Source organism: Fundulus heteroclitus, chromosome 12 (assembly GCF_011125445.2).
Source record: "Fundulus heteroclitus isolate FHET01 chromosome 12, MU-UCD_Fhet_4.1, whole genome shotgun sequence".
NCBI classification, from domain to species: Eukaryota; Metazoa; Chordata; class Actinopteri; order Cyprinodontiformes; family Fundulidae; genus Fundulus; species Fundulus heteroclitus.
Window position 1 is genome coordinate 27,718,789 of NC_046372.1, and position 19,954 is coordinate 27,738,742.

General features: G+C 44.6%; 1 protein-coding gene across 1 annotated transcript in view; it reads right to left on the reverse strand.

The window, feature by feature from the left end:
- LOC118556502 (death-associated protein kinase 1-like) overlaps positions 1-19,705 on the reverse strand; it is an 86,763-nt gene extending 67,058 nt beyond the window's left edge. The window contains exons 1-2 of the mRNA XM_036144391.1: positions 19,572-19,705; positions 18,791-19,042 (exon numbers count right to left, since the gene is read on the reverse strand). Of these exons, the coding sequence (XP_036000284.1) occupies positions 18,791-18,852 (62 nt within the window). The 5' untranslated portion in view covers positions 18,853-19,042; positions 19,572-19,705. The remainder of the gene's footprint in view (positions 1-18,790; positions 19,043-19,571) is intronic.
- Positions 19,706-19,954: the final 249 nt, after the last annotated feature.

The window sequence follows — 19,954 nt, forward strand, 5'->3', positions numbered from 1 at the left end:
GGATGGATGGACTGATGGATGGATGGATGGATGGATGAAGCGGGGCTGCATAATACATCAATATTTTAATGCATGCAATATTCATGCCATAAAAGACTGGAGTGCAATAATTGTTGGCCAATAAACTCCAGTTATGATGAACTTTCATTTTACATGTTAGTGTAATAGATGCTGATGTTGACCTCCATGCTAAATGTCACAGACTGATGGAAACATGAGGAAGTAAAGAAAGAAGGGACAGACAGACGGACAGAGTCACAAAATGATGGAGGGACTGATGGGCGTACAGGAGGATGAACAGACGGACTCACAGAGTAATGAACGGACAGACAGAAGGACGCAGATGTGGAAATGAATGGAAAGAAACAGATATAATAACCAAGCAACAGAAAAGTGAATAATGCCCAGAAATAAATATTTTTACATCAACTGTGTTTGTTTTCTGTACATATTTAGACCTTTGAAAGAGTTTCATTTAAGCATTTCCAGGTGTCTAACTTTAATGAAACCCGGTCCACTAAACTAGTGCATGATATTCATATTTAAACACATATATAGTAGACATATTAATATTTCCAATCCATGGCTGAGGGATGCAGATAAAAGCGCATAAAGCAGATGTTTCTGCGTGGTTCCTGTACCATGACGACTCTACAAACATCCCAGAGCCTCGGCTCCGTCGCTCCGCTCTGACTCAGCCAGCCATCGGCTCCGTCTTCTACTACAGGGAAATACGAGAGCGTGCTGAAAAGATGAAAAGATGAAAAGTGTGGGGAACAACAGGAGGCGCACATGGAGCCACGCAGGACGAAGTGAGATCTCACCTTTGGTTTTTACACTGCAGAGCAAACTGCTTTACTGCTTTGGAGCGTTTTGTTCTGCTGGCTGCAGCGTATTCAGCCCAGTTACTTTAAACCAGCCGAGCAAACATGAACCGGCACAACGCCGTTCTTAACGCCCTGGAGGTGCAGAAAGGTACGAGTACAACGCTGACACACGATCTGACAGAGCTGTTATCCACATGTCCTGCAGCTGGATACGGGATGCTCGGCCTGTTGGAGCTCTGACTCTGACGTGTCTCATTAGCTGGTGGATCTCTGCAGCTGCTGAGCTTTCAGCTACAGACGCTTGTTGCTGGGCAGGAAGAGGCCAGCGCACCTTCTGAGCTCATTTAAAGCTGCTCCCTCAGTGAGAGGGAAGCCAGAGGGCAAATATTCAACCTAAACTCCTCATCAAGCACCGTTAAAGGAAATAAAAAAAAGAATTGTGCAACACTTGATCTCATTTTACCCCCAAAATTTATCCACCAACATAAGTTAGTTATAGTTTATGACGCTAAAATAATGCATAAAGCTCCAGCCAGTCAGCGAGGTGCATAACCTGCACACCTCTGAAGCCGCTCCGCCTCGACTGTCCTTTCAATCATTCACTGTGAGGAAGGCTGAATGTTGCTCTTCCTCACATGCAAGTCATCCTCTGCTACAGACACAAACCTGCGCTAAACCACTAAAACCTTTCTAAGCTCTACAATCCCACCTCTTAATTCACCTATCTATTCCAAGTTTGGCTGGGTTCTCCACAGCCGTCAATGCCTCCTATTAACTTTGACCGTTTACTGGAATGTTTGTGATGTGTGGAGCTGAACAGAATCTGATCTTATTAAACAGTTTAACATCTCAGGGTGGATAATGAAGCGGTCGGACGACAGCGAGGCGCTGTAAGCGGTGTGACTGCCGCTGCTCGTCAGCGATTGGCCGAGAGGATCAATCATCACCATGAGCAAGACGAGGTGTTGGCGTCGTAAATGAGAAGGAATTCAAATTATTGCACAGCACATGCAAAGAAGAGAAGACGATGACAAACTGAGCTGGAATGTGAAGGTCTGTGACGTCAGAAGATGCTTAAGACCAAAGCCGTCTGGCTTCAGAACAAAGTTTCACAATAATTCAAGGATTTTATCTTCCTGAGCCATTTAGTGGGAGAACCTTTTAATATACGTGTGTATTTAACGGAGCGTTTTATGAAGGTTTCATTTTATTTGGGTGTGATTTGACAGGAAAACACGGGTCTTACTAAATGTTTGTGTACATTTTATATAAAGATGAGATAAGCAGCATTATGATAGTTCTGGTCATCGCGCCCGGTGCTGGGGTTATATTTATCATCAGAACATCATCAGGATGGAGGCTTGGGGTATAGAACCTTATTTTAGTTTTTGCTCTCATTTATAAGCATTTAATTTGGCTATATACCTTTAAGGGGGGATGCTGATTAGCACACTTACTAAGATTTTTTATTACTAGATATTTTAAAGACAAAAAAACCTACATATGTCCTCTAATAAAACAGAACTAATTATTTCTAGATTAATTGTTGTATATATCATGAGCTAAACCATTGGTGAAGGGGAGACCGTAGTAAACAATGACATATTCCCCATAATTTCACCTTAGCTGTGAGAATGAGAACGTTTGCTCACATAAATCTGAGATTTACACACCAAGTAATGCCAGAAAGTCCATTAGCTTGTTGGCATTTATCAGCAGAGAATAACATGAACCAAAGTGTTTTAATACATCTTTGAGACTCAACACAGAAACCATTGATGCGCAGAGCAGAGGGAGCATTTGCTTCTACATTCAGAGATGAATATTTCATGTGGATTAAGATGTCTGCATCAAAGCCAAATTGTTTGGCACATGAGTTAAAATAAGAGATGGAGAAGCCCCCCCCCCCCCCCCCCCAGTCACCTGGTGTGGATTTGGGTTGGTGCTTCGTCTCCATCCACATCTCTTAAAAGCAAAGACCCTAACAGCCTCCTACTGCCTGCCTTATGTCCCTTTAAACGAGCGCATCAGTTACAGTCCTGCTTCTCTACTTAATTAAATTGTCTTTGGCTCATGGGGCTGAATAAAGTCCCAGTGAACTGTGCTCCATGTCCAAACCCCCACATCAGTCTTCTGCTGCGGCGCTGCAGCCGACGCCTGCCGGGTGTTTGTGTGTCAGAGGAAACGATGCAGATGACGGAGCGGATAAAGATCAGAAACTGGCTCCTGCTGACACATTACCGTCCTCTGAAAGCGCTCAGAAGCTGACCAACAATTAGAAAAACGCTGCAGTGGTTAGTCACGTTTAACACTGAACTCTGAATCTATGCTCCGTCTAACAGAAAACATCCATCCTGAGGATTTTATCCGCTGCACTCTTTAAAGTCCAGACATCAGCTGAGCCCAGAGTCAACACAAACCCACTGTCTGAACCGAGGTAAAGGCGCCATCATGGATTTATCAATCTAACTTCTAAATACTTTGTTTTATGCCAGTTTAGATCCGGCCACACACACCAAACTCTGCAGTTTAACCAGTTTAACCGGGGACAGAGCGGTCAGGACGCGGCCCTGAGCGGTCCGGTGTGATTCTGTGTGAAAGCGTTCCCTCAGCGAGGAGCGGCGTGTGGGAGGCCGGCCTGGAGTGCTCCCTGCCCACTCAGCGCAGTGTGGGCCACGAGCCGCACCGGCAGGAAGACGTTACGCAACCGCCCAGCCATTGTGTACGCCGGAAGGGTTGCCATAGCAACGGGATTCAGAGAGCGAGCCGAGGAACCGCCGAGCGCCGGAGGAAGGAAGATTGTGGCAGATAATACTGGGCGGGTGTGAAAGACGCGTTGGTGTACATATGGATCTTATCGGGCGGTTCCTAGACGTCCAACACGACGTCCTGACCGCATAATGACAGCCGGGGTCAGGGTTCAAGCCGCCGTCTGGAAACGTCATCAAACGTCACTCAGGATGATTTCCTTACTTTACAAGACCGCACAATTAGAGGAAAAAACAAACTGACCGCACAATTACAGAAAAAACACAAACTGACCGCACAATTACAGAAAAAAAACTAACTGACCGCACAATTAGAGAAAAAAAACAAACTGACCGCACAATTAGAGAAAAAAAAAAAAAACAAACTGACCACACAATTACAGAAAAAAAACAAACTGAACGCACAATTACAGAAAAAAACAAACTGACCGCACAATTACAGAAAAAACACAAACTGACCGCACAATTACAGAAAAAAACAAACTGACCGCACAATTACAGAAAAAACACAAACTGAACGCACAATTACAGAAAAAAAAAAAAAACTGACCGGAGATCAACTTGATCAACCAATAGAAGAAATAAATAAAAGAAAAAGAAGTGCTTTAGGTTTGTCTTTTGATTTTTCACATCATAGTTGAAGTTTTTGTCCAACTCATTGTCAGTTTATGGTGTTTAAAACACTGAGACTAATAAACCATTTTGCACAGATATCTTTATTTTCTGTCTGTCCCATATTTTTCAAGTTTTCTCCATTTATTACTTTTTTCCAACAATAAGCTCACAGTACTTGCTGCAGAACTGCTAATCTGGGTCTTATACTTGCGCCTAACCAATTGTTAGATCTAAATTCTTCAGATTTAAAGAGACGGCACCAAACTCAGTTGCTCTCTGACATCAGGACAGAAGCAATAACCAGGAATTCAGGCCAAAGCGTCGCAGTTCCACTTATATAGACCACAACTGAATGAACTCAATGTGAAAAAGAAGAACTGATAAACACGACATGTTCCCTTTTTAATAACAGTGAATCTGCAGCAGATCATCCTACACAATTTATACAAAGTTAACGAAAAGAAAAACCCAATTAATTGATTTTCTTGCACCCAAATATTCAGAATATTAAAGTTTTAAAAGTATGTCTGAGTCAGGAAGTGCATGGACATTTTCAAGTGGAAAATGTGTGGAGACAGCTTAAATTTAGCGTTGAGCAAGAAGGAAAACATCTAATTCCATAATTGGGAAGGAGTGGCAAAGTGTTACTAAACACAAGGCCATCTCTGGCCATTTGTTTACCGAGGTTTCTTTATTCTGTCTTCCATGGAGCCAGACGTTCAGATACTTCATTAGCAGAAAGAGTCCTGCTGTCTTTCAGAAGGTCATTGTTAATTTTTAATGTTTAACTTCTTCCTCCCTCCCATTTGTTATTATAGTCTTTGGACTTCTTCATTTGCACTTCTCTGAGGACATTTAACACCAAAAAACTAAAACTGGGCGGATATTTTTACATCCTACCTACAGACCAACCTACATTTTATGCACAAGGCCTGTAGCCAAATAAACACACCGATAAGGGGGGGGGGGGGGGGGGGGGGGGGGGGTGGGGGGGGGAAATCACTGAATAACGATACATAAGGGACCAAACTAGTCAATAATAAAGCCCTTAATAATCAAGCTCCATCATATATCAGAGCTCTGATTACCCCGTATGTTCCTAACAGAGCACTTCGCTCTCAGACTGCAGGTCTGCTGGTGGTTCCTAGAGTCTCTAAAAGTAGAATGGGAGGCAGATCCTTTAGCTATCAGGCTCCTCTCCTGTGGAACCAACTCCCAGTTTTGGTCCGTGAGGCAGACACCCCGTCTACTTTTAAGACTAATCTTAAAACTTTCCTTTTTGACAAAGCTTATAGTTAGAGTGGCTCATGTTACCCTGAGCTACCTCTATAGTTATGCTGCTATAGGCTTAGGCTGCTGGAGGACATCAGGGTCTAATTTTCTCACTCTATAGAGTTCTACTGTTTTCTAGTTTTGCATTACATAGAAATGACTGTTGTCATTTCAGCTTTTAACTTTTTGCTCTCTCTCTTTTCTCTTCATAGAAGGTACACCTGGTCTGGCGTTCTGTTAGCTGTGACATCATCAGGGGAGGCAGATCATCCTCTATTACCATCTACCATAGAAAGTACTCCTGGGTCAATGTGAGCTTCTGTGCTTTCTGTGTCTCTGCTCTGTCTCTAACATAGAAAGTACTCCTGGGTCAATGTGAGCTTCTGTGCTTTCTGTGTCTCTGCTCTGTCTTCTCTAACATAGAAAGTACTCCTGGGTCAGTGTGAGCTTCTGAGCTTTCTGTGTCTCTGCTCTGTCTTCTCTAACATAGAAAGTACTCCTGGGTCAATGTGAGCTTCTGAGCTTTCTGTGTCTCTGCTCTGTCTCTAACATAGAAAGTACTCCTGGGTCAATGTGAGCTTCTGAGCTTTCTGTGTCTCTGCTCTGTCTTCTCTAACATAGAAAGTACTCCTGGGTCAATGTGAGCTTCTGAGCTTTCTGTGTCTCTGCTCTGTCTTCTCTAACATAGAAAGTACTCCTGGGTCAGTGTGAGCTTCTGTGCTTTCTGTGTCTCTGCTCTGTCTTCTCTAACATAGAAAGTACTCCTGGGTCAATGTGAGCTTCTGTGCTTTCTGTGTCTCTGCTCTGTCTTCTCTACCATAGAAAGTACTCCTGGGTCAATGTGAGCTTCTGTGCTTTCTGTGTCTCTGCTCTGTCTCTAACATAGAAAGTACTCCTGGGTCAATGTGAGCTTCTGAGCTTTCTGTGTCTCTGCTCTGTCTTCTCTAACATAGAAAGTACTCCTGGGTCAGTGTGAGCTTCTGTGCTTTCTGTGTCTCTGCTCTGTCTTCTCTAACATAGAAAGTACTCCTGGGTCAATGTGAGCTTCTGTGCTTTCTGTGTCTCTGCTCTGTCTTCTCTACCATAGAAAGTACTCCTGGGTCAATGTGAGCTTCTGAGCTTTCTGTGTCTCTGCTCTGTCTTCTCTAAGCCCCAGTGGGTGGAGGCAGATGAGCGTTCACACTGAGCCTGGTTCTGGTTCTGCTGGAGGTTCTCCTCCCTGTTAAAGGGGAGTTTTCCTCTCCACTGTCGCTTCATGCATGCTGGGTATGAGGGATTGCTGCAAAGTCGACAACTTTCCACCGCGGTGCTACGTTCTTTCATGAGTGAATTCTCGATGCAATCTGCTGGGTTTCCTTAGAGAGGAAACTATTAACCAATCTGTCTCCAGATGAACTGTGTTGGGAACTGGTGCTATATAAATAAACAGAAATAGATTTTTTTAATTGTATGAAGATAATTAGGGGATGAGTCTGTTTAATATTAGATGCAAACCTTAAAAGAGAAGACAACACGCTCAGTAAGAAGACACTATGGGCGAACAAGCCAGCGACGTAGATGTGCCTCAATTATTTAAGGTTTGTCACAAAATAGCCATCAGGTGTACTAAACCTTTTCCACTATCAGGTTTTATAATCTCCCAGCCAGGCATGGCCTAAGGAGGAGTTTTACAGTTAGTAAAAATAGAAAAAGCAATAAACACCACAGCTGATGAGCAGATGACTGGAAATAAGCGGTCAGTGTTTGCTCCTGTCCTCTTGTTGCTGCGTAAACCTTTCAGTGTGACGCAGGAATGTCATTTATGCCTCACAGAGCCGGTGGTAAAGGCGGAGCCAACAATGGAAACATTGTGCGCTGAGGTAAAGAAAGGTAAAACGGCTTCGTTAGAATCTACAATTACCCACGTTTTCACTGCTGAGGTCTTCCAGAGGACAAAAACAGAAACAACCACAACCCACACAGTTTTATTTTACTGCAACACTCAACAGAAAGAGATGTGGAATGAAAGATCAATATACATCTATAGACGTAAATATTTTCCCACTGGTGCCCATTAAGAACATAAGTGCTTGTTTTAGTCTGACTGGTCTTCTGGAAGTCAGACAGATTACTGCATTATGCAAAAAATGTGATATTGAAGGCTCTCGTTATCCCTCCAGGCAGATGACGCATGTCACAAAATATGCCACAAATTTAACAAAAATGTATCCATCCATCGTGTGTAGCTGGTATGATGGCCAGGGTATGATGGCAGTCTACAGAAAGCACTAAAGGCAGCACATCCAGCACAAACGCTTCTGACCCGCGTGTCTTTAGCCTGTGGGCAGAAGCCAGAGTACCCAGAGAGAAGCCACTGAAGCACCAGGATAACTGGAAACGCCCCGCTGAAAGTCCCTGAACATTTCTAGAAACTAGACTATTTACATGCTAAACAAAGACTTTGGTAAATAAGGGTTAGTTATGACTCAGCCAGCCCATTCAGACACGTCAGAAGATTCACAGACTGATGTCAATAATGCCGTCAGGTTAAATCCTTTTTCCTCAAACCTCGACAACATTTTCAGAATTCGTCTTTTACGTTTTACCCATATTACCAAATAAGATGTCGTCCTTTAATCACATTTTAACCATCTGATCTCGCCTGCGCCTGGTTTTAGGCGCTGCCCTGCCTCCTTACCAATGATTTTAAAAGGATGAGTAATTAACAGAGTTCTGCACCAGTTGAAACCAGCTGCTTAGTCAGTTCAGTAGGAAATCATCTAAGATGGAGAGGTTGGCACTGCTTTAAATATCAACATTTGGTTTAAGCTCAGTCTGACTCTTCAGTTACATCCTTATGTGAACAGTTTGCTAAAAAAAGAGACAATCAGATTAATGAGAATAATAACCAGGCTGTGCATGCTAACTGAGACTGAGTGGTTGTGTTGCTGATAGACGCGGCCCATCTACAGCGTCCTGTTCTGAGCCGCTATACGTCTGCAGAATCTGACACTCAGCAGTTTACAGGCGGTTAACTCATGACTCAGGAAACGTCAGCAGCAGCAAGACAGACTGGTTCTGTAAAGATGTGCGTTGATTAGACAGTTTGAGACGGTCATAAGTTATCAGGAGACGTTCTTCTTTTTAAACATGTGAAGTTGAGAGTTTGGGCTTTTATTTTCACAGAGCTGGAGGAAAACAGCAGAAAACAGAGCGGAGGGCTGCCAAGGAAAGCAGACATGGCCGGCTGTGAGAGCTTGAATAAAGACGAGGCAACTCCAGGCAAGAGAAAGGACTCGACTGGAAACAATGGTTTTAAAGAAATCACCATGAAAAGGATCCAAATGTAGTCTGGCAAAACCAAAACTGAAGTAGATAAATCTTCATCCCTGTGGTGAAACGTGGCCCTAGCACACCAAGAGCAGCCATGTTTAATGACCTTCAATAGCATTAAAAGGTTCATTTCAGTAACGAAATTCACAAAGTGAAACATTATATAGATAAATTACAGACTAATGTCTTCAAGCCTTTATTTCTGTTAATGACTTTCCACTTATGAAAACAAAACATTTTAAAAAAATGTGTATTGTCACGTTATTATACTTTTTATTCATACGGCCGTAGCTCACTCTGGTTGTTCACAGAAAGTTTTTATTAAAGATTATTACATCCTGCTGGCGTAATAGTTATTTTGCCATTTTACGCATCGGTTTTGCTCAGTTTATTTATTTTAATAGACGAAGTCTGAAACTGCACAGGCGCAGTAGGGGATAAAACAAGGAAGCAGCTAACAGCTTATTAGCATCTCCCAACAAAACAATTTATAAAAAGGTCCAAGATCCAGTGAAAAAAAACACAAATCTATGATTCCTGGAGGGAAAAGTCTGAAATGTCTCTGGGAATCCAGTCTGAACGTCGGTGTTCACTGAAGCTAAACCTGCCGAGGCTCAGATGTGACGCAGAGTTGACTGATGTGAGTAAATGTTCTGACTTAAGGCTCTTAGAGTTGCTGTAGATCGGTTTATTTAATTAATAACGGTTGGTCTTTAATCATGCTGAGCTGCTGCTTTACTGTGAGGCATTGCAGAGGATCAGGCTCGGTCTGGCATTATTTAATACTGATTTATTAATTAATCAAAGCGGCATTATGATAGTTCTGCAATACTGCAGCTAGATGGCGCCACATCTGTTTATATCTGGTCATCGCGCCCGGTGCTGGGGTTATATTTATCCACAAAAGGAGCATCAGAACATCATCAGGAAGGAGGCTTGGGGTATATAACTTTATTTTATCATGATCAAACGTTTTGCTTTTCTTAATAAGCATTTAACGTGCCATGAAAGACCCTGATCATCCAGTCACTATTCGCTACTCTTGTTTAGACTGTTGTAAACAATAAATCTCTACAAATGGCGATAATAACTGAAGTTTAAACATCTGAACGGAGAAGAAAGGTGTTATCAGGGACTTTGAACATGACATGGGTGTTGGTGTAAATCCAGGTAGATCAGACCGACCTGTCTGCCACCAACAACCGTCTGCTTTGATGCTTAACGTTTGAAAAACAGCAGACCCACATGGACTCTATGATGGATGAAGAAAATATTTATGGACAGACCAAACAACTCAAGCCTCCACTATAAAGTGCGAAGACAAATGTAAATAACGTTCAAAATCAAACCCAAAACGCTTAAAGTATTTATTTTTTTTGGAAGTAGGCTAGGACAAACAAATTGAAAGAGTTTACAGCACTAATAGATATATATATTGAATCCCTGCCATTCATCTGCTACACAGATGGCAGGACTCCAGTGAGCCAGAGATTAATTGAAAGTGACTCGTTACTCTGACTGGACCCATTCTAAGTGAGTCACAGTTCAATGTGAGTCAAGACGGCCAGTTAGAAAAGAAAAACTAAATTAAATAAAGTTATTTATTCCAGGATGGATGATGAAACTCAGGCTTGATTCAGACAGAATTAACCTCCCTGTTTATTCACATTTATGTCTAATCTCAACTTTTCCAGACTATAGTTTCCAGAGTTTTTTCTTTTAAGCGATACAAAGGTTCACTACAAAATGGCTGCTGATGGAATATCAATTATCCATCCATCCATTTATCCACAGATGGATGCAGGAGAAGTGGGACAGGACAGAAACAGGTGATGATAATTAGATAAACAGGAGGATGGAGAAACAGTTGAAAGGATGGAAGAAAAAAATGGACAGACAGACCTGGACAAGCAAGTACTGACAGGTGGCTGGATGGAGAAAACATCAAATTAACTGGCAATAAAGTCCTAAAAACATTAGAAAACACCCCCCCCCCCCCCCCCCCCCTTCACACTGGGAAGGGACCCTGAAATAAACTTCACCTCCGTTTTCCAACAGTTTCTGGTTTTGACTGCCAACAAATCTCCTGCAGGACGATCTTTAGGTCTTCCCAACATGTTTCTGTCCGTCTCCTGAGCAAAGACAGGGAAACTGAAGGAAAGACCACGACTCAGCATGTTCTCAGCCTCACTGAGAAGTCAATCGGCTTAAAGATCAAACTGAAAACAAGCAGCAATCAAAAGACGGCTCATGATAGGCGACACCTTCTGAGTGAACATTTGTTCTTCTCGCCCCGTCAACCCAAACCAGTCTGGCTTTTTCAGAAGATCAATAAAGAACCTCCATCACTGAACACCGTCATGTTTCTGCATCGTATCCTCCTGAGATCATCTGCTCATCAGCAGGGGAGCTGCTTGGCTTTCTTCACTCAGTGAGGGGAAAAAACAGAATTAAAGCACCTAATTGACACCTCAAGTCGTTAAAAAAAAAAAAACACCATATAACCATAAAGCTGTTGTATTCTCTGAAATGTTTCTACTGTTAAAAGGTTTAAAACATGCAGACGTGCTAAAATGGACCAAGAAGCAGAAACAATGAATGTTTTGGTGATAATGCTGGCAGTCAGCTGAATTTACAGTTTTCTGCAGGCATTTTGGTCCTAGCTATGGGGGGGGGGGGGGGGGGGGATGGGTAGACCCCAGACTGCCCCTCCACCCAATGCTGTGACCCAGGGAGGGGGGGGGGGGTAAATGTAGGTCAGTGGTCGGGGGCAGTGCCTGTGCAGCTCTGTTGCTGCAGCTCTGTAGTCTCCTGCAGGCTGACCAGAGACAACATGCAGCAGAGTGTCTGCAGAGCGTTCAAACCGAGCTGGGCTGTGTACATAATCCTGTTCAGTATTCATAGAAATCTGGGCTGACTTTTGTAGAGGAATAACCCAAATGCAGGCTTCCATTAATATTATGTTAATTTGCAGAGTTAAACCCCTCCTTCGTCTGAAAACTACACTCGCTCAGCTCGTATATGCCAGAGCAGGACGGCTGCAGAGGAGCAGGACGGCTGCAGAGGAGCAGGGCGGCTGCAGAGAAGCAGGGCGGCTGCAGAGGAGCAGGGCGGCTGCAGAGGAGCAGGGCGGCTGCAGAGAAGCAGGGCGGCTGCAGAGGAGCAGGGCGGCTGCAGAGGAGCAGGACGGCTGCAGAGGAGCAGGGCGGCTGCAGAGGAGCAGGACGGCTGCAGAGGAGCAGGACGGCTGCAGAGGAGCAGGACGGCTGCAGAGGAGCAGGACGGCTGCAGAGGAGCAGGACGGCTGCAGAGGAGCAGGACGGCTGCAGAGGAGCAGGACGGCTGCAGAGGAGCAGGACGGCTGCAGAGGAGCAGGAAGGCTGCAGAGGAGCAGGACGGCTGCAGAGGAGCAGGGCGGCTGCAGAGAAGCAGGGCGGCTGCAGAGGAGCAGGGCGGCTGCAGAGGAGCAGGGCGGCTGCAGAGGAGCAGGGCGGCTGCAGAGGAGCAGGACGGCTGCAGAGGAGCAGGACGGCTGCAGAGGAGCAGGACGGCTGCAGAGGAGCAGGACGGCTGCAGAGGAGCAGGACGGCTGCAGAGGAGCAGGACGGCTGCAGAGGAGCAGGGCGGCTGCAGAGGAGCAGGGCGGCTGCAGAGGAGCAGGGCGGCTGCAGAGGAGCAGGGCGGCTGCAGAGGAGCAGGGCGGCTGCAGAGGAGCGGGGCGGCCAGATTAATGCAGACTGATGACGGAGGATATGCCAGCAGCGTGAAACGCCACACATCACATGAGCTCAGCGGGAGGCTTTCATGGTCAGCAAGAAAGAGGCCCAGTAAGTGGAGCTAAAAACAAAAAGCAAGCGTGGATCTCCCAGACAGGAAATGTATTTAGTCGGGTTGAGCAGAGCTCCTGTGTAGAAGTGAGATTATCGTAAAAAGCTACGAAGGGATACTAAATAACTCCTGAATTCAGACTAACTTCCAGTTTTCATGGGAACGCTGTCCTGATCATCAAACTCTAGGCTACTGGACACACACACTAAACTTTGTCAGTTCCCTGTTTATTTCCAGTCAAATTAACGGGAAATAAATACTTTGAAACAACAATCCTCAGACAAACCTACTGAGCCACAACAACCTAGAAATCCTAGTGGTTATGTTTCACCTGGACAATTATTATTGCCACAATTCATGCTTTCATTTACACGATTATATGCAAAAACTCAAAGTGTCAACAGTTTGGACCTACAGGATAAAAAGGGTAAATATTAGGGCTGCACATTATATTTAAAATTATATTTAAAATTTAACGTGGAGCAGATCCTCTCACCAGATCCTCCAACTTCCTACCAGAGTCCAGAACAGCCTGTCTGCTAGTCAGTTTAGTTCTTTACATTAATTTAAAGCTAATAATACGCAGGTCTGGGATGGAGTGGCGCTCTGAGCCGGACCAACTTCATCTGTTCTCAAACCAAACATTTCAGCAAAGAACCGCCGTCCAGACGATCCGTTTGATTTAAACTGTATTTCTCTACCCGGCTTATTAAGAATCAGAGCTTTTCTAAACGAACACCCAAAATAATTTAACATTCTGACCATGAAAGGCCGCGCCGCCACAATAAGGCAGGCCTGTTAGCCGCTTTAAGGACACATGTCTGATTAATAAATCATTGAATTGATTTTTTGGGGCGTGCTCGTCTGGTCCGCTGTGGTGTTGAAAGGTGGGGGGGGGGGGGCAGCTTTTAATGCAAATGAGGAGTTTTCAGCAAATAAATCCAAAGGCAGATCACAAACAAACCCAATTTAATGAAATGATGCCTTTAAACCAATCACCTAATTTATTGACTTTTAATGCATTGAAGGCATGAAACCAGTAAAACAGCAGCTAAATCCTGCTGAGACCACTAAATGTTAGCGTCCACTCAGACGTTAAGGTGTGGGAAGCAGCAGACTGTCTGCCACCAGCATTAACCCTTTAAACGCTCCAATAAAGCTTGACCTAACGGCCTCTTTGAGGAGGCAGCAGGATATTCTTTGAGCGCTGCCGTGTCTCCGGTTCCTCCAGGGAGTCAGAGTTTCCTGCCAATCAGGGAGACGCATGTGGTCAGGGCCTCAGAGACGATTCCAGCCAGGACTCCTTTAAACGCGCAGCACTAAGAATTTAACAGGAGGAGAGATGGACCAATGATGCACGTTCAGTGATTCCTGCAATCGGCTCGTTGCTCAGGTCTCAGACGTTCTCATCATCCTGACTCCTTATTTTTCCTCATTTAGAAATAACTGACATAAAGAAGCCGGCAGCAAACCTGAAAGATTTAGATCACTGTTGACCGTTTGGAGGATTTAAAGGACTTAATATTAGCAGACTGAAGATTCCCTAAAAACCAACAAGTCTCCAGCCGTGTTGCCTCTGCTCTGCAGGTTTACGTCATGCTAACCGTGGTTAGACGCTCGGCTCCACTAAGCTCCGCCTCCTGCGCCGCCAGGATGGGTGTCAGGATAAAGTCACTGCTGGGCTGGTTTCCCTCATTCTGCCAAAGGCAGCAGGTAATAATGCAAGGCGTGCCACGCCGTCCAGACGCATCAAACAGCTGTGTGCGTCGAGCCGCCAGCCTTCACAGCACATCATGCTGCAGACGAGCAGAAAGACCCGCTTTCTTTATTAACTCTGGGCTCATCTCAAAGGTCATCCAGTTAAAAAGCGCCGGGGAAGAATTAGTAAACCCAGCAGGACTGCTGTCGTTTCTCTTTTTCTATATAAAGACGCTTTTCTTTTCCTCTTTGACTTCAAACCTGGGAAGTACCGCGGTTCTAAGACAGATCCAGCAAAAAATAAAAAAAGTAGCACTTCTGTGTTCTTTAACCTTGTTTTACTGAGCAGAGGGGCTGAAGTAGGATTCTACAGCGCTGAGGGAAAAACTAAAATGACAAAACGATGTGTAAAGTTAAAATTTGTGGTCATGGGGGTAAAATAATAAATGAAATTCAAGAATTCTTCTTTAATTCCAAAGGGAAATTAAAGGTTTTTCTCAACAGGTTGTTGCTGAGACGCCTGCAGCGGTCCGTTTCCAGCGGTTCTGGAGAAACCTGCAGCTGATGGACGTGTCCCTGAACCAGCGGCCTGTCCAGCATGGAGAAAAGCTCTGCAGTCAGCTTATACTGCAGTCAGCTGTGGTGAAGCACAGGCGCTCTGCTCTGCCTGAAGACCAGAACATTTACAGAACAATCCCATAATCACGGCCCGTAGCCGGGAATCACACCACAGACCTTTTTACTGCAGACCTTATGCAACTTAAACAATGAGTACAGAGAATTCAATTCTTCTTTAAATCTGACGTGCCACTGTTTCTGTAGTTACAAACGCGACACTTGATCAAGTTCTCCAATTTAAATCAAGCTTCCATCATTTTTCTTGAGCTCTCGTCTTTTAACTCAGTTTTTTATGTTTAGACATTGTAACTGAAACATTACCAGAAATAAAAGCACGCTCTAAAGTCAGAGCAGCACTTTTTAAAATCATACAAAGCTAATCCTTAGAGTATTAACCCGCAGGCAAATTTAGATTTAAAATTACTTTTTAGTTGGTGTCTGCTAAGAAAAAAAGGTTTTATAAAAACGTTAAAGAAATGTTGGGGATCAAAATGTGTATTAGTCTATATTGCATTTAATATTGGTAGATCAAAAATATTCATCTAGTTCTCAATAACCAACAGAAAAGCCTTTATGGGCATTAAAGCAATCAAACTAGCATTTAGTATGTTTTCACAGATTTATCCTTGATGAAGTCCAAGTCTTCAAAAGTGGAAGGTCTCTTTGCCATCACCCTAATTTTAGCTCCTTCATTCAAGCACAGACTCTGGCTGGCCCGCTCCTAAACCTCACCACCGTGTATGAAAGTTGCTTTATAAAGAACTTAACTCATTAAAAGTTACACAGAATAAAACATAAAATCAGAAAAGAAAAGAAGGAAAAACAATGAGATTTCTGTAAGCCTTAATCTACCAGGGCTGTGAATGTTATGAGGTTTAACTTTATACATGCATTGTGTTAGTGCACTCCTAATTTTTATTAATCCATTTATTTTATTTAAGCTTCAGCTTCATGTCTGTTAATACGCGACTGATAAAAATATTCTTTGCACCCAACAGTTGCCTCAAGCCAATAAAGAAAATCTGTTACTTAAATAGAAAAGTTTTTTTTTTTTTAAAGAAAAGTGAACGTTTGACAGCAGAAATACCTTTAAACACTTTTCTTCGTCTAAAAGCCTGATCTGAACACTCCATTCTGCGAGAGCAACTGGATCCAGGCACTGGAGCGGAACCAGAAACTCTGGGCCGGAACCAGAAACTCTGGGCCGTCACGTAAAGCTGCCCGATCGTCTCCGTTACCAGAGCGGCCTGGTGAGGCGGCCGCAGCAGGAGATTATTATTATTATAGATTATTACCAGAACTTTGTCATAAATAACCAGAACTTTGTCATAAATAACCAGAACCGCCAAAGATGCGTTTCCATCTTAGGTCTGCTCTGCGCTCTGAGCAGTTTTAACCTGAAACATTTACACGTGGCTTCAGTCATTCACGCTACTTTCCACACAAAGACACCCAGAAGCTAAATATCCTCTTCACCCACAAATTATAAACCCTTCCTTCAACATTTCTCCATTTTTTTTTAAACTAGGATAAACCCAGAGCGAGCCATGATGAAAATATCAACCCCTCCATCCTGCAGTCAAACCTCCAAAGAGGGACAATAACCATCCATGGATTACTGAAAGCAGCACATCATGGCCGCAGTAATCACCGTCCTCTCACATGCACCAGCAGTGGGGGGGGGGGGGGGGTTTCCGGTCCCGTATCCTTGTTCCGGTAAATAGACCGTACCCGTTTGAAAGAGGTCTCCCAGACGGCCGACTCAGCAGTTTCTGCGGTGGATCCACAGTTTACCCGGAGGCGGCTAAACGTTAGAGTTTGTCGGCGGGGAATGGTGTTTATGTTATTTCTGGCTAAAGCTAAAGGATAAAAAGGCTAGCACATCGAGGAAGTTCAGGGACTGCGTGTGTCGTCTATGGTTCTACATACGACCAGAGAAAATTAAACGTTAATTTAATTTAATTCAGAGAGCCATGAACGCCAGAGAAAAGCCGACTGTCCATGTATCTACCGTCTCCATCGACTGCCAGAGGACGAAGAGGCAAAAATTAAATGCCTTAAAAATCTAAACCTCAAAAAGCCTCCAAAGACCACGTTTGTTCTTTTTATTCTGTTGAGAAAAGTTCATCAGACGACGACCCTCATCCAGCGGCGCTATTGGCTACGACAGACCATGGTCAGGTGAGTCCAGATAAATGCAGGTATGTTAAATACTTTAAAGTTAGGTTTGTCCTGTGATACGACTAAAGCTACAAGGCCAGAGGTTTTATAAAAGCATTTCCCTAAAACTACTTGACTGTTCAGAGAGTTTAGCAGAAAGCTACAAACAAGGACCTACAGTCATTAGTAAGCCAGTATTACTGTAAGTTATGGCTCCATCTGCATTGATTCTGTCCATCAGAGGTTTACGGTGGGAAGTGTAGTGATGATACATTAATTACTCAGAGCTCAGGGTTTCTACAGTTTTTACATCGTGGAGATCAGGTCATGGCAGACCGTGGTTTCACAACTAGAGATCTACTGGATTAGAGGAAGGTGCGTTTTGTTGTGGGCCCACGTCCTGCGCCTAGCCGCAGGCTAACTTTAGACGCTAAGTCAGGCTAATTAATGCGTAGCACCCGGCTAAAAACAGGAGACAGGAGCTCCTCACACCATCCCGTCCCGTTTCATGCAGAGATGAACGTGTTCTCCGCTTCAGGGGGGTCAGGGGGGGGGGGGGGGGGGGGGGGGGGGGGTCAGTGTGTAGATGTTTTACAGAAGAACCAGCGTAAGAAGTCGTGTAGCGGTGTCGTTTTCTTTTTAGTAAGTCAGAGATTTTTCCTCTAGTCAGCGCTGAAGGGAGAAGCAGATTAAGAAAGCCAGACGTTTATCAAAACTCTTTATCCACATTGCTCCACGCATGGAAACCTGCTCAATCAAACTGCCTATTAGGTTACAAACTTACATTTTCCAAATTTCTTTGACGTTTCATTTATGGCATCTATGGCTGGATGAGAGGAAGAAAGGATGAAAGGAAAAGCGATGGAAGGACGGGAGGCTATGATGAACAGACGAACCGATGGATCAATATTATGGAGCGATGGATGGAAGTGGTTGGAGACACCCGGTTCTAGAAATTAATGCATTTATTCGTGGACAATGGGACAGGACATGGAGGGAAAACATTATTTCCATACTCCTACCTTCCCCATCCTTATAATAAAAAGGGAAAACTGTTAAATCAATTCCATGCTTTGCCTGATCCTGCATGATCCCTCATTGGTGCAACTCTAGATTAAAATATCCTGAAAAAATGTTCATGTGTCAAACTAGGGCCAAGGATAAAAAGCAAAGTCCTCATTTACAGAAATAATCTGTTTTAGGCAGATTAAATGACAACCATCCAGCGTGAGAATGTTGATTTAAATAAGTAGATCCCTGACTGTGTGCAGGCTTATCAACATGTCTGCTGTCAAAAAGCTGCAGGGATGAGTGCATATAGTGTTTTTTATTTTTAACAGCTGCATACGCCCGGCCACATGAAAGAGGAAGTTCATAAGCACTAAAAACCAGCTCACATGTCACAAAACTCTCCTCCACTGTTTATATGTGTTAGTTTTATCTCTCTGCAGGTGTCCAGGTCACCTTTCCCTCCTTTACCAACCCTGATGGCTGGAAGACCCTCATCCTGACCTGCTGCTGGGAGACATGCTCTGGTTCTGCTTCTGGTTCTGCTTCTGGTTCTGGTTCTTTGCTTTCTTTGTGTTGGCACCAGTTCCGCACCAAAAACCCCAACAGCATCAGAACCAGTCCACCAGGGAGGACCCCCCCCCGGTAGGACCATCATGTTGGGCATAACGCAGCACCACTCACCTCCCCAGCTCGTCTCCGATTTCATAAAATTCCTCCACATTGTCCGGGTTGAAAACAGTCATGTTGGCCGGGGCTCTCCCTCCGGTCCTCCGGTTCTCCGGTGCTCCGGGCGGCTCTGACCGGCTCCACCGGCCGCTCCACGGCTCCGTCCCTACCAGCGGCAGCCTCTGGTCGGGGCCGGGTGGCGGACGCCGCTCCTCCACATCATCTTCATCATCATCTTCATCATAGATGGGGGGTTATTTTATTTTCCTGGAGCAAAGAACCAGGACAGAGAGGTGAGCTCTCTAGGAGGCAACAATGGGAACCCTTAAAGGGCTGATGGACCTGCAGCGACGTCACCATTCCCCCCCCTACTGCCCCCCCATCGGTTCATCTTTATTTCTTTAATCATTGCATAAGAAGGCAGACAGCTGTGCAGACAGATGTGCAGCCGTCCGGACCGGAAAACAAACGGCACGCTTGGCGTAACCATGGGAAACCGGCCAGGCTCCGCTCCCTCCCCGTTCCCCGGTTCGAGTCCGGCCAAGGGGAGGCAAACGGCTGCCGATCCGACCCGGACAGGTGTCCAACCCGGGGGGGGAAATAACTCTAAACCGTGTCATAAAATCATTTAAAACAGTTTAGCCGTTCCCTAATTAAAGCAGCTCCCCGCTAACGTTACATTCTCTGCAGTCCGACAAATCAACATAAAACGCTAAGCTACCGTCACCGCCCCTCTTTTATTTTAAGACCCAAAAACTGGGAGAAATCGGACGGAAAACGGGGCAAAGGGTCTTACGGTGTTCCGGTTCGAGTCCCGTTGCTGAACGAAGTAGAGATTTCAGGCGTTTGGTGGGAGGCGGTGACCCCCCCGGCTCACGGAAGACAAATGCGGCTGGAACGGGAGAAATCAACGTTAACAATGTACAGGCGATCTTCTCCTGGTGATGCCTTCAGGTTCCGTGGTAAACACGGCGACTGGGGGACAGCGGGTTGACTGCAAAGCGCGGATGCTTCGCGTGAACAAACCTTTACTAAGTAGTTACAATAATGAAACTGCTCAGTATAGTCCTGACAGTTGTTCATGGAAATTACAAAGAGTCGGTGTGTTCAGAAAGGATATTGCGCCAAGTAAACTGCTTGGAAAAATTAGAAAATCTGAGTCTTTTGTGGATCCGTAAA